General features: G+C 41.9%; 1 protein-coding gene across 1 annotated transcript in view; it reads right to left on the bottom strand.

Moving 5' to 3' along the window:
* The window catches only part of erp44 (endoplasmic reticulum protein 44), a 143,242-nt gene that overhangs the window by 98,498 nt on the left and 31,160 nt on the right, over positions 1-13,584 (bottom strand). Inside the window, exons 2-3 of the mRNA XM_068010434.1 lie at positions 9,869-9,941; positions 2,849-2,888 (exon numbers count right to left, since the gene is read on the bottom strand). Of these exons, the coding sequence (XP_067866535.1) occupies positions 2,849-2,888; positions 9,869-9,941 (113 nt within the window). The remainder of the gene's footprint in view (positions 1-2,848; positions 2,889-9,868; positions 9,942-13,584) is intronic.

Genomic DNA, 13,584 nt, shown 5'->3' with positions numbered 1-13,584 from the left:
CTTGGACATAAACCACCAGGCTTTGGTGATTCATTTTACCTTTATTTTCCATAGCTTCTTCCAAAGGGACCATTCCCTCTGCGACACCGTGGTCCATTCCTCCATCACCCCTGACATCTCGTCCCCTTCCCACAGCACCTTTCCATGCAATCGCAGGTGGTGTAATACCTGCCCTTTTACCTCCTCTCTCCTCAGCATCCAAGGCCCCAAATACACTTTCCAAATGAAGCAGCAATTTACCTGCACTTCTTTCAATTTAGTATACTGTATTCGCTGCTTACAATGTGGTCTCCTCTATACTGGGGAGACCAAATGCAGATTGGGTGACTGCTTTGTGGAGTTTGCAAGTTCTCCCTGTGTCTGCGTGGGTTTCCTCCGGGTGCTCCGGTTTCCTCCCACATGCCAAAGACTTGCAGGTTGATAGGTTAATTGGCCATTATAAATTGCCCCTAGTATAGGTAGGTGGTAGGGAAATATATAGGGACAGGTGGGGATGTGATAGGAATATGGGGTTAGTGTAGGATTAGTATAAATGGGTGGTTGATGGTCGGCACAGACTCGGTGGGCCGAAGGGCCTGTTTCAGTGCTGTATCTCTAAAACTAAAAAACTAAAAACCTCTGCTCAGTACACAAGCATGACCCCGAGCTTCCAGTTGCTTGCCATTTTAATTTACCACCCTGTTCTCACACCCACATTTCTGTCTTTGGCCTGCTGCAGTGTTCCAGGGAAGCTCGAGGAACAGCACCTTTAACTTCCGATTATGCGCTCTACAGCTTTCTGGACTGAACATTGAGTTCAACAAATTCAGAGCATAATTGCTTTTTTTTAATTTTACTTTTTCACCATGTGCTTGTCAAACTTGTTTTTCATGTTTTTGCATTTGGACATACTGTTCATTACACTGCCATTAACAGTGTCTGAACTAATGCTTTGTCTTTTACTACAACTATTAGCACTCCCTTTGCATTTGTTCCACGACATCTGTCATTTAATCTCTCCTCCTCTGGCCTATCACACACCTTCTCTTTTGTTCTTCTCTCCCCCCAGCAACCCCTTTCACTTGCTCAAAGCCCATTACATTTCTAACCTTTGCCAGCTCTGATAAAAGGTCACAGACCTGTAACGTTAACTCTGCTTCTCTCCACAGATGCTGCCAGACCTGCTGAGTATTTCCAGCACTTTCTGTTTTTACTTCTTTCATACTATTGCTCTTTGAACAATCATCTGCGAAAAGGAGGCGAAGTACTTATTTTCTGTTTCTGCCTTTATCTCTTTGTGGTCCTTACTTTGATTAACATCCAACTAAAGTACCTTTTTTTTTGGTCTCTCCCACTCCTTGCCTTCTAATCTCTTTTTAGCAACTTTTCTATACATATTTTTCCTGTCATTTATTTTTATAATTTTCCTATTTAGTGATATTAAAAAAAAATTGATCTAATCTAATTTACTTATTCATGGTGCCAGTATTGGATCAGTGGTAGCACTTTCACCTGAGTCAGAAGGCTGTGGGTTCAAGGCCCACTCCAGGGCTTGAGTGCAAAATCTAGGTTGATGCTTCAGCGTAATCCTGAAGGAGTGCTGCATCAGAGGTGCCTTCTTTCAGATGAGACAGTAAACCGAGGCCCTGTCTGATCTTTCAGCTGGACGTAAAAGATCCCATAGCACTATTTGAAGAGCAGGGGAATTCTCATGGTGTCTTGACCAATATTTATCCCTCATCCGACATCGCTGAAACAGATTATCTGATCATTTATCTCACTGCGAGTGTAAATTGCTGTGTTTCCCTCAACACCAACTAAAATCCAAAAAGCACTTCACTGGCCCTAAAGTGACATCATGTGATCTTAAAAGACACTATATATTTGTTATTTCCAAAGGCTAAAATTTACCCCTTTTCTCCTTACTGGAATGTACCCTTTCCATTTCCTAGTTAAAAATTAAATATTCATTTAATCTGGGGGATTATCTCATTCTAATTTGCTTTTTCCAGTCAAGTACTCTCATGTTCATTTTTAAAAAAATATACCCTGTTCTGCTCTTCCATTGAACCCAATTATATTATTATTTTCCAAATGTTTCCCTAAATTTTTTGGTTACCTTCTTGATTCACTTCATTACTCAGAATCAGGTGAAGTAAAGGCTTCCTTACTTCTTGGAGTAGCAACACACTGACTGACATAACAGTCCTGAACACACTGCAAAATCTCCACTTGCTTAGTGCAGACATTTTCCCTGTCCCAGTCCATTTTTGGATAATTCATCTTATACAACTTTAACTCCATAGTTAATACATGTTCCTATCAGCTGTCTACAAGGTCCATATGCTATTCCCTTTCCATTTTTCAGCAGTCTACAATATACTGTAGAAAACAAGGAAGGGTATAAAGGTTTTCAAATTAACTTAATCTCAGGAGCCATTACTCAATGCTACAATGGACAGAGCAGTTACCTTGATAAGCGTCCCTCCCACTGGACTCAATTATCTACCCCCTCGAACATCAGTGCACTGCAGCAACTTGCCAAGGTTACTTCAACAATCCTTCCCCTGCTTATGAACTCTACCACTGTGAAGAACAAGAGTAGGCATGTCACAGGAACACCATTGCATTAAGGTTCCCCTCAAAGTTACATATTTTCATTTTGTCATAAATGTTGGGGTAATATCCTGGAATTGACTAAATAACATTGTGGGAGCACCACAAGAGCACCACAACTGCAGCAGTTACAGGAGAAGGCCCACTACCTTGGGACAATTAGGAGTGGTCAATAAATGCAGCCTCGTCAGTGTCACCACACCCCAAAAACAAATGTGTAAAACAATCTTCAAGTGCATTATTTTTCACTTACCAATCAGCATAAAAATTGACTAGTGCAACATCTGCATTGCCTAGAAAAAAAGGAAAAGATTATAAGAAGTTAAAATGTCTACAGTACTTTCCAAGCATACTCAACATTTTGAACATTAGCTTAAAGACATTTGGCAGGATTTTATGCACCTCCGCCAGGAAGAGTGGCGGGCAAATGGTGCCGCCATGCCGCCGCAATCTTCCTCGTGGCGGGTCATGATAATGTGCCGGTTGGGCCGCGCTCCCCAATCACCTGGAGAGGGCGGGCTCTCCATGCCCCCAAACTGAAAGTGCAGAGGTCACCCCCTTCCCACCATCCCCTACATTGGTACTGCAAACCTGACCCCATTCCCTCCAAGCACTAAAAATCAAAAACTCCCCCCTTCCCTACCACTGAGGTGCTTGCTTTCCCTGGACAGGAAAGTGAAGGTGCAAGAGTGCTAGGCGCCACTCAGAAGATCGTGGCCCGAAGGTAAGATTGGAGTGAATTTTATTTAAATCTCTTCATGTGCTTAATTTAAATATTCAAAGCCAGATCTCGCCACTCAGCAGCGGGGGTGCTGACATGGAACCTCGCCGCCGCCGCCGGGAAGATCGGGCCCGGCACTCCTGACGTCGGACTCTATGGTGAGCTGCTGCCAGAACAATCTTCCGACCCTCCCCGCCACGGAGGCCAATGTCGGGAGCTCAGTAAAATCCCAGCCATTGCTACAAATATTGCGTTGGCAAAAGTATTACAAATCTTATGTTTCGAAGTTGTTACGGTCAGGTGAGAAAGAGGTCTCGGGTTCCCCTTCAGCCTTCACCTGGTCTTACTGTAACAGGATTTAATTTTAAACACACCATGTTCTTAGCTCCCCCCCGACCCCACGGTGAATCCTTGTTCACCGCTTTCCAATTATAAGGCAAAGAAACCAACACACACAGGCTTTCTTAGGTTTAAAGAAGAGTTTAAATTTATTAAACTTCAACTCTAATTTAGTTAATGCCTACGGATGTGCGCCGTGCCACACACTAGCATGCATACGCGATATACACATGCAAATAGAGACAGCAAAGTTCAGAAGAAAAATAAAGTGGAAAAGTTTGAGGCAATATCTGAAGAATTTGTATATGGTTCTTCAAGCTCACTGCAGAGTCCTTGATTGTAGGTAGATCCTGCTTTTCGTTGGGGCCCAGTATTCTTCTTAAACCTTGTTCACTGTAGGAGACTTTTCTCTCTTGGGGTTCTTGTGTCTTCAGTGGATTCAGAGGCTTGTGAGAAAGAGATGGGAGCAGACAGGAGAGAGATCTTCTCAGTCCAGGAGCAAACAGACTTTCTGCCCAAACTGTTAGTACAAATTCAAAAAACTCAGGCTGCCCAGCAGGTTAGCCATGTGACTAGCTGGTTTGACCATGTCCATTTGTGTATTCGGCCATCTTAACAGTCAACCTGGAATGCGAGTTCCCCCACCTTTAACATCTGGTGATCAAAAGTCCATTGTGGGTTGAATGTGCCAGGGAATGGCTTTGTCCTTCCAAACACTATCTGTTAATATGCAAATGTCTTTTCCAGCCATGGCTGATTTGTTCAACAAGTCCTCCCCTCACTCCAGTAGCAGTTTAAAATCTATGTTCATGACAAAATTTATGTGCCTCATTCTTGGCAGGTAGGGGCCTAGCATGACACCTCCACACCCATCGGAATGAAATGCGAACTGAGAAAAGACGCATTTCATTAAAAAGGGTCGAGAAAAATGTAAGATACAGAAAAAAAAATCCATTCATAAATCCTAAAATTTTTTACAGCCTGTCTTCTCTTGGTGTCAGTGCTGCTTTAATTCCCTCCTTTCTTGGCATCCCAATAAACGTGTTTTTTTTTGGAAGTTTCTCTTCCGTTTGCCCATTTCCATGGCTGCCTAGGCTCTTTGTTCCTGCTGAGGTAATTTTTTTTTTTTTTTTTATAAAAAGTGTCAGTAGTGGGTGAGTCTATCCTGAACACTCTTTCAGTGTTTTGCAGAGTCATACAAAGGCTTTTGACTTCAAGGGATGGGTGGTTCGCTTTTTTTCTGACTGTGGGGGAGGATTCGTCACTAATATCCCCTTTGTCCCAGAGGACACGCCTGTCTGCAGGTATTTGTGCAGACTCTACTGCACTCCCCTGTGGCACTTTGACTAGGTGAGGTATCACCCTCACGGTTTCTCTGCCCCCTAAGAGGTCTTTCTTTGTCTCTGCAGGTTCATGTAAATGCTGTTAGCAACTATGGTGGGGTGCTTCTAGTGTCTGCATTTACGTAGGAGGATGCGGGGTTTAATTTTCAAAATTTTTTGGGTTTGGCTGACTGGACAGGAGGTGCTTTCATCCGGGATTCCTCCAGGACTTCCTGTAACCTGCCCTCTTGGTCACTTTTTCCCACTCCCTGTCTAACCTTTTGCCAGCCTTGTGCTTGCCTGTCCCCTTTTTTTTCCTCAGTGGGGGACCCTTACAGTTCACCAGCCCTCTGCTGGAGGGTCCTCCTAACACAGCTACAGGACTTAGGGGTGCACGTTTCACTGTAGATTGCAGTTTCCCCTCAACCTGCCACATGTGGCAACTCCTGCAGTACTCCACCACATCTTTGTGGAGATTTGACCTGTCAAACTGCTGTCTTATGTGGGCTTTAGTCTTTCGTACACCGGCACGTACAGCCACTGTAGTCTCGTGGGCCCTTAATATTTCTCTCTGGTACCTCTGCAGCACCACGAACTGGTGAACTACTGTCCACTCCTTGCTCTCAGGTCTGTGAGGAGAACTCCATTTCCTCTATTAAATCATAGCAATCAGGGACTCCCTCTGCTTCACTTTCAGACTGGTCAGCCTGTGCTAACTCTCACAATACTGGCTCAGCTCGCTGAGCCGCACCTCGGGAAAATCCATTCAATTCATTCCCTGGGTCTCCTAACTTTGCAAAGGAAGTCTCGGACAGGCAGACCTCATGGTCATCTGCCTGCAGTGCCAATGCAGTCTCCTCTGGGGGAGTTGGTTTGAACATGGCCTGATCCACTACACATTCAGGGAAACTGCAGGGGTCTGTCTCCCACCACTGCCCTGTCTCTCTGACCTCCTGCAGTCTTTCTTTCACTACTGGGGGGCTACCACCTTCATCCCCGCCAAATCATTACCTCGGAGCAGGTCAACCCCGTCCACAAGCAAACTAGGGACGATCCCTATGGTCACCTGTCCCAAAGCTAGGTCGCACTCCAGGTGCACCCAGTGTTCAGGTACAGGCATACACTGCCCTTCAATACCATTCACCACTATTCTGGTGTTCACTGCACTCTCTGGGGGAAAGGTCAGGCCTTTTCCCAGTAAAAGGGATCTAGTGGCCCCGTGTCCCTGAGAATCACTATGGGCTTGCTTGTCCCACTCGAGGGGGATGGGGCTACCTTCCCTTCAGACACAAAACCCTGATAACCTTCTGGCATCCTATTATTTTTTTCCTGCACTTGCAGAGGTAGACTTCCTGAGTCTCACTCTTACTGCAGTTAAAGCCACAGCTTGTTGTGTTGTGCTATCCATCAGGGTTCCATCTTCACTGTGCAGGTGTACCCTGATTAACCCTACAGGTTTTCCCTTTAGTTTCCAGCAGTCAGATTTTAAATGCCCTGTTTTATTACAATGGAAGCACACAGGTCTCTGGGTCTCACCCTTGCTCACAGCACCTTCCTTTTTGGCTAGAGGAGGGCCTCGTGTCTCCTGCTTTCCTTTCTCTCCCACGACTGCTTGGGCTTCCATCACCTTTCCACCCTTTGTCCCTTTCAAATTTGTAGGGGTGATAAGGAAAGGTTCTCCGCTGGGAAACCGACTTATAAATTAAAGCAAACTCATCAGCCAGGACGGCCGCTTGCTGGGCTCTCTGGACCCGCTGCTTCTCTTCATGGGTCTTTATGGAGAGTGGGAGAAAGTTTTTAAATTCGTCTAAGAGAATTACTTTGCTAAGATTCTCATAGCTGAGCTGTACTTTAAAAGCCCTCAGCCACTGGTCAAAAGCCAGCTGCTTACTTCTTTCAAACTCCAGATAAGTTTGATTAGCTTGCTTCTTGAGGGTTCTAAACTTTTGGTGATAGGCTTCGGGTACTAATTCATATGCCCCAAGGATAGCATTTTTGGTCAGTTCATAATTTGATGAACTCTCATCTGGCAATAGGGAATAAACCTCATGGGCTTTTCCAGTTAGCTTGCTTTGTAGTAAAAGAGGCCAGGTCTTAGCTAGCCGTTTTAGCTGCCATGCCAGTTTCTCAAAAGACACAAAAAATGTTTCTACATCCTCCTCACTGAATTTTCGAATTAGTTGAGCTAGTTTTAACAAATTTGTACCCTGCCTGAATTATGCTCCTCCATATTGGCCATGCTTTCACTGGGGTTACACTGTCACCCCCTAGTTAACACAAGCCGCCTCAACTCTCTCTTCGCATTCCTTCTGGAATATTCTTTCTCTCTCCCTCTCCTCAAATTCAAGTTGCCTCTGTGTCAATTGTATCTTTGCTAACAATACCCTGTCGGAGTCTGCTTCTAGCTCTGTTTCTGCTTCTTCAGATTCAAGGGAAAAATGGTTGGCCACTAGCCTTGGGAGTTCAGACTTCCTAGCCTTGCCATGTACAGTGATCCCACACTGCTCAGCCATTTTCCTCAACTCCTCCATAGACAGTGCTTTTAACATATCCCAAGTTACTTTACCTTGCCTTGGAGAGCTACTAGCTTCAGTTGCAGACATGTTAGTATTCAAGGACATATAACCACAAGAAAACCTGTCTTGAAATCTTGCTTTTTTTGGGCTTGGGAACAATTTAGCTTCCCACTTCCAATTTTTCTCGTTTGTCTGTGGGTCAATTCCGTACACGAGCGCCCAAATTTCTGTTATGACCAAATGAGAAAGAGGTCTCAGGTTGCCTTTCAGCCTTCACCTGGTCTTACTGTAACAGGATTTAATTTTAAACACACCATGTTTTTAGCACCTCCCTCCCCGGTGAATCCTTGTTCACCGCTTTCCAATTATAAGGCAAAGAAACCAGCAAACAGGCTTTCTTAGGTTTAAAGAAGTGAAATTTATTAAACTTAAACTCTAACTCGGTTAACACCTATAGGTACTTGCTGTGCCCCATGCTAGCATGCACACGCGATATACACATGCAAATAGAGAAAGGAAAAAAAATAAGTGGAAAGGTTTGAGGCAATATTTTAAGAGTTGTTACGGTTCTTTGGGCTCACTGTAGAGTCCTTGATTGTAGGCAGATCTTGCTTTTTGTTGGGGCCCAGTATTCTTCTTAAACCTTGTTCACTGTAGGAGACTTTTCTCTCTTGGGGCTCTTGTGCATCAGTGGATTTAGAGGCTTGTGAGAAAGAGATGGGAACAGACAGGAGAGAGATCTTCTCAATCCATGAGCAAACAGACTTTCTGCCCAAACTGTTCGTATAAATTCAAAAAACACAGGTTGCCCAGCAGGTTAGTCATGTGACTAGGCGTTTTGACCATGTCAGTTTGTGTATTCGGCCATTTTTCAACCTGGAATACGAGCTCCCCCACCTTCAACGTCTGGTGATCAAAAGTCCATTGTGGGTTGAATGTGTCAGGGAATGGCTGCTTTGTCCTTCCAAACATCGTCTAGAATCATTAATATCGTTGATATGCAAAATGTCTTTTCCAGCCACAGCTGATCTGTTCAACAAGTCCTCCCCTCACTCCATTAATAGTTTAAAATCAATGTTCATGACAAAATTAATGCGCTTCATTCTTGGCAAGTGAGGGCCTAGCATGACAAAGTGCAAAACACGTAGATACAGTAGCATAAACCCTGCAGCATATGTAAAATTACCAATTTAGTTGCAGCTTTCATCTAATAAACATCTTGGGTATGAGTAGCACGCTGAATCTACGGACATTGTAGAATTTCTTACCTGGTGGGGCAACACATCAATGCACCCATTATACAATACAATCAGTGCCTTTATGACATTTCATCATACATTTTAAACTATTCACAAATAGAAAATTTGTGAATGTGGATTTTTGAACAGCATCTTAAATACAATAATCTTTACTGTACAAGTTTTGAGTCAACTAGCCAGAAATTTAATCATTTTACTTATGTTCATAATTGATAATGCTCTTTGCAACATCATCATCAACACTAGGTGCATGGTGGCGAAAACTGAGCCATTAATTGTTAGTTACTTTATGGAACTCAAAGATACATCTTTCCAAGCTTACATCATTATTGCCATTATAAACTATCAATCATTAATCCGACAGATAGTCGAAAACCTATGCAACTGATTTAAAAAAAGGAAGGGGCTAAAGATGAAAAATAAAGATGAGGCTGCCAACAGAAGATGAAACGTAATATTGGACAGGATTGTGAAATATCCAAACTGAAGTGGTAGGATGTCTCTGTTCAGTCAACAAGATTGCATCTTTTATAATACCACAGAATCCTAGAATTGTACAGCAGAGAAGAGGCTGTTCTATTCATTTTTGCCTTTGCTGGTCTCTGAAAGAGATGTAATAGTTTAGAGATACAGCACTGAAACAGGCCCTTCGGCCCACCGAGTCTGTGCCGACCATCAACCACCCATTTATTCTAATCCTACACGAATTCCATATTCCTCTCACATCCCCACCTGTCCCTATATTTCCCTACAACCTACCTATACTAGGGGCAATTGCTAATGGCCAATTTACCTATCAACCTGCAAGTCTTTGGCACGTGGGAGGAAACCGGAGCACCCGGAGGAAACCCACGCAGACACAGGGAGGACTTGCAAACTCCACACAGGCAGTACCCAGAATTGAACCCGGGTCGCTGGAGCTGTGAGGCTGCGGTGCTAACCACTGCGCCACTGTGCCGCCCCTAATTAAATCTAATTCCTCAGTGCTTTTTCCATACCCCTTTATATGTGGTACAGTCTTGAGTAGATTACATTCTAAGAGTCTACACGGACTCTAATTCTAATATCCATAGTCATAAAAGCAAAACTTACATAAAATTTTAAAAGAACACATACCTAAGATTTCATCAATATTTCCACTATCGAGATTTACTATTTCACTATGAGCTGAGGTATTAAACCACATGGCCTGAAAAAAAACACAGAAAATAAAGTTTTTAAAATGATCGCATAACATTGTATTTTGTCTTATTTATTTAATGGTTGCACCAGTGAGGGCAAGCAAATCATTCGTAACAGTTCCACACAGCAGCAAATGGAATCGGTGTTTCTGATTCATTTGTTGCATCTCAATGGAGTTGAGCCCTTGAATTTTTCTTTTGCAGTTCTGATTTACCTCACACTATAAAAGCACATTCAAACTAGTGTTTGCACTTGTACTCAGAAGTAACTTTCAGGATGGCAATACTTTCCACACTGACTTAACCCTTAGACTTCGAACAGGTCCTTGGAATCTTGCTTGCTTATACAGAGTAATTTTATTTCTATAATATTAACAATGTATAGGTAAATAAATGCTAAAAATATAAATGCCATGTCCACTTGCTAATTATTTCCTTTCCCTTTTCTTTTCTCTTCCCCATTTTTGCTCATTGAGATTTTTTTCTCAATTTTTAAACTAGTGTGGGCTATTCCAAATATTTGTTTCTTGATAAAGAAACTGAAAACACTTCACAAAACTTTATTTTAACTTCCTTGGACACCATCTAGTTTGGGGTGAGGAAAATGATTGGAAAAAATGGCCTTTCATTGGCTGAAAATCAACACGCAGGTCTTCAACCACCACCAGGTACATTTCTGTGCACCAGGGACCTGCTATTTCTGTATGAGTTATGCCCATAGTACCAGAAGCATGACTGTCCCCAGAAATAAATCATCCATGGCATTGCAAAGTTAGTAGCATACAGCGACTGTTAAGGCAAGGTACAACGAAAGGCAGATCCAAAACATACTTTTCATAAAAGCCAGGAATTTGGGTGAATGAGGATAGCTTACTCCAGATCATCGTCCACCATTACAACACTAGAAAAAACATTCCTCTTCAGGATCTTGACTGAAGCAACATGAGTTTCACTAATACACTAGCCAGACTTCTATATTTATGCAATGAGCACAAGAGCTGTTACCAGTGCATCTCAATATTAAACAGCAATTCAGAACCAGAAAGAAAGCCAGTTACCTTTAAAAAAGACAAACACACAAAAAAGGAGGATTCTGTAAAAAGTTTGATTTAATGACATCACATTGTCTGTCTTGGGTCATAATCTTCATCAGAGAGGATTTGTTTTCACTTCATCATTCTGAACAACTGTCAACTTTCCTCAACCTTTGGATCAGCCTTTCTCTTGCTCAGTCACAAGCTTGTAATGTGATGGTAAAGCTGCAGTACATCCCTTCAACATTACCATTTCATGGCCGTTATCCAATGGTTAAAAAATATTATGCTCTTCAAGATTACCATATACTGTTCAATGAGGCACTGAGTGAGCCGATTTCATCCAAGTTAATTATACTTAGCTCAGTTTTGAAATTTAGACAATTATACCAACATATAATGACTAAAATCAGTACATTATACGAAACAGGTGGAAAACACGGATTAACCGCGACACTCTTCAGACTTCAATTTAAAATCCTTTCCCTCGAGATCCACATTTACTGACCATGGCTTCTCTCATGTTCCTTTCCCACTTTTCTGCCTCTAAAGAATGCATCTCTCTCATGATCCTCACTTATACACATTGTGAAGGGAGCATATTCCCTGAATGGATTAAACTACTAATATGCTCAGTGGATCACTCAAAAAGATTTACTGTTCAGCAATTTCACAAAATTGTATCTCTTCTTTAAACTATAGGTCGCTTATTTCTACAACTGTACTATTGATACAAATAAAGCTAAAATAGAATATTGCTGCTAGTGAAATACAAGTACTTATTTGCACCTTAATTCCAATAGCAATCTGAAAAATCCTGCATGGAAAAGCAACTCTATAGCTGCCTGTGGATTTATTTTCCAAGGGCATGGAAGGTGCTCAGCTGACATTGATGTTAGATTCCATTAGGGACCATCTCGAGGGAAACAAAAACACATTTTCTCTTTGTACATGGCAATCTTCAGCTAGTTTGCATTATCAGGGTACCAGCCAAGAGCACAAGACAAATGTCAGGCTCACACTAAAGGAAAGAAGTACCAAGAAAAATCTTGAAATTTTGGCATGTGGATTTTGAGGAAACATCAAGGGGGTTGGGGATGGGTGGGCAGAGATATTGGACAAATCTTTTAGAAGGAAGTGAGATAAATGAAAACTGGAACTTTTTCAAGAATATACTTCGCCAATACAAAGTAACTATATGTCACTCAAAGAATTAGTAAAAAGGAGACTGATATGGATGCAATAAGTACTGCAGGGGTTAAGGATGAAAAAGAGCTTTCCTCTAGTATAAAGTCATCCAGAGACCAGAGGGCGTGTAAGAATATAATTGTAAGTTAGGTGGTCTAAAAAAACTGGTCAAAAGATCCAAAATAGGCAACAATTGAGATTGCTGAGAAAAATGACAACGTGAAAGGCTTTTATATTTTTCTCCACAGCAAACAGGCAGACAGGGAAACAAGGACTCCAAAAGTAACACTATATGACGAGATCAAGAAATTGTCAAGTGTATTAAATGAATTATTTGTTTGTGTCAATAGAGGAAAGCCCAGAAAGCCTTTCTACTTTTTGAGGTAAAATTTATAGGAAAAATTGAGGCGATAAAAAAAATGTAACTGATAGAGGTAATGGAGAGGTTGACAGCAACTGAAGTCAGTCAACACTCTGGATCAGATATACGGTATCTTAGAGTAATTAAGGATATAGCCAATTAAATTTCCAGCAGGTATTGTTACAGAACCCTTGGAAATATGAGGTTGCTCAAGGACTGGCGAAAGGTGAATGCAATACCAATGATTTCAAAAGGAAATTGGATGGCCACTTGAAGGAAATAAACTTGCAGGCTACAGGGATCAAGCAGGGAGTGGGACTAACTGGAGGGTTCCGTGGAGAGCTGGTATGGACTTGATGGGCTGAATGGCAGCCTTCTGTGCCATAAATTACTATAAAAAAGGGGTACAGAGATAACTACATATTCATCAGTTTTACATTCCTTGCAGGGAAAGTACTGAAGGGCATCCTGAGAAATACAGGACCACAACAGAACTGAAGATTATAGCCCATCGCGTTTTCTCTCAATTCCCTAAAAAACTCGGTGAATTTCGGTGTGTCATTTTGTCTTGTTCCTGCATTTCAAGAAGGCCTGCTAAATTGCTTTTCAACGCCGCCTGTAAAAGAACGGTTTTTAAAAGTCCTGTTCACATGCTCAGAAGGTTGAATACCAATTTGGAACAACAGATCTCATCTGCTGTTTACTTCAAGAAACCGAGCAAGTAGTTCACACAAATGTTTTTTTCTCTGTCAGAGCTCTGATATAAAAATCCTTTTTTTCACTTTTTCCGGTTTACCGATTTAGGTATAGGAACATATATATGTGTGCACGAATGTGAAAGGACTGAGGTTAAAGAGGGACTTTAAAAATTGGTTGGTTACGGGAGAAGAGAGGACTTTTAAAAAATTAATGTTGGATATTTAAAACTGACGAATGTGCTATTGTTTTACTTTGCTACTAGTTAAGACCTGTTTTATAACAGTGTTAATTTTATTGTTCAGTAAAGAAACCTGGTTTAGCATGTTCTATTCTTAGGGGGGAAATAGTAGTATCCAATTGACTGTTTCA

This window comes from Heterodontus francisci, chromosome 2 (genome assembly GCF_036365525.1).
Source record: "Heterodontus francisci isolate sHetFra1 chromosome 2, sHetFra1.hap1, whole genome shotgun sequence".
NCBI lineage: Eukaryota > Metazoa > Chordata > Chondrichthyes > Heterodontiformes > Heterodontidae > Heterodontus > Heterodontus francisci.
This window is presented reverse-complemented; position numbering and strand designations above follow the sequence as displayed.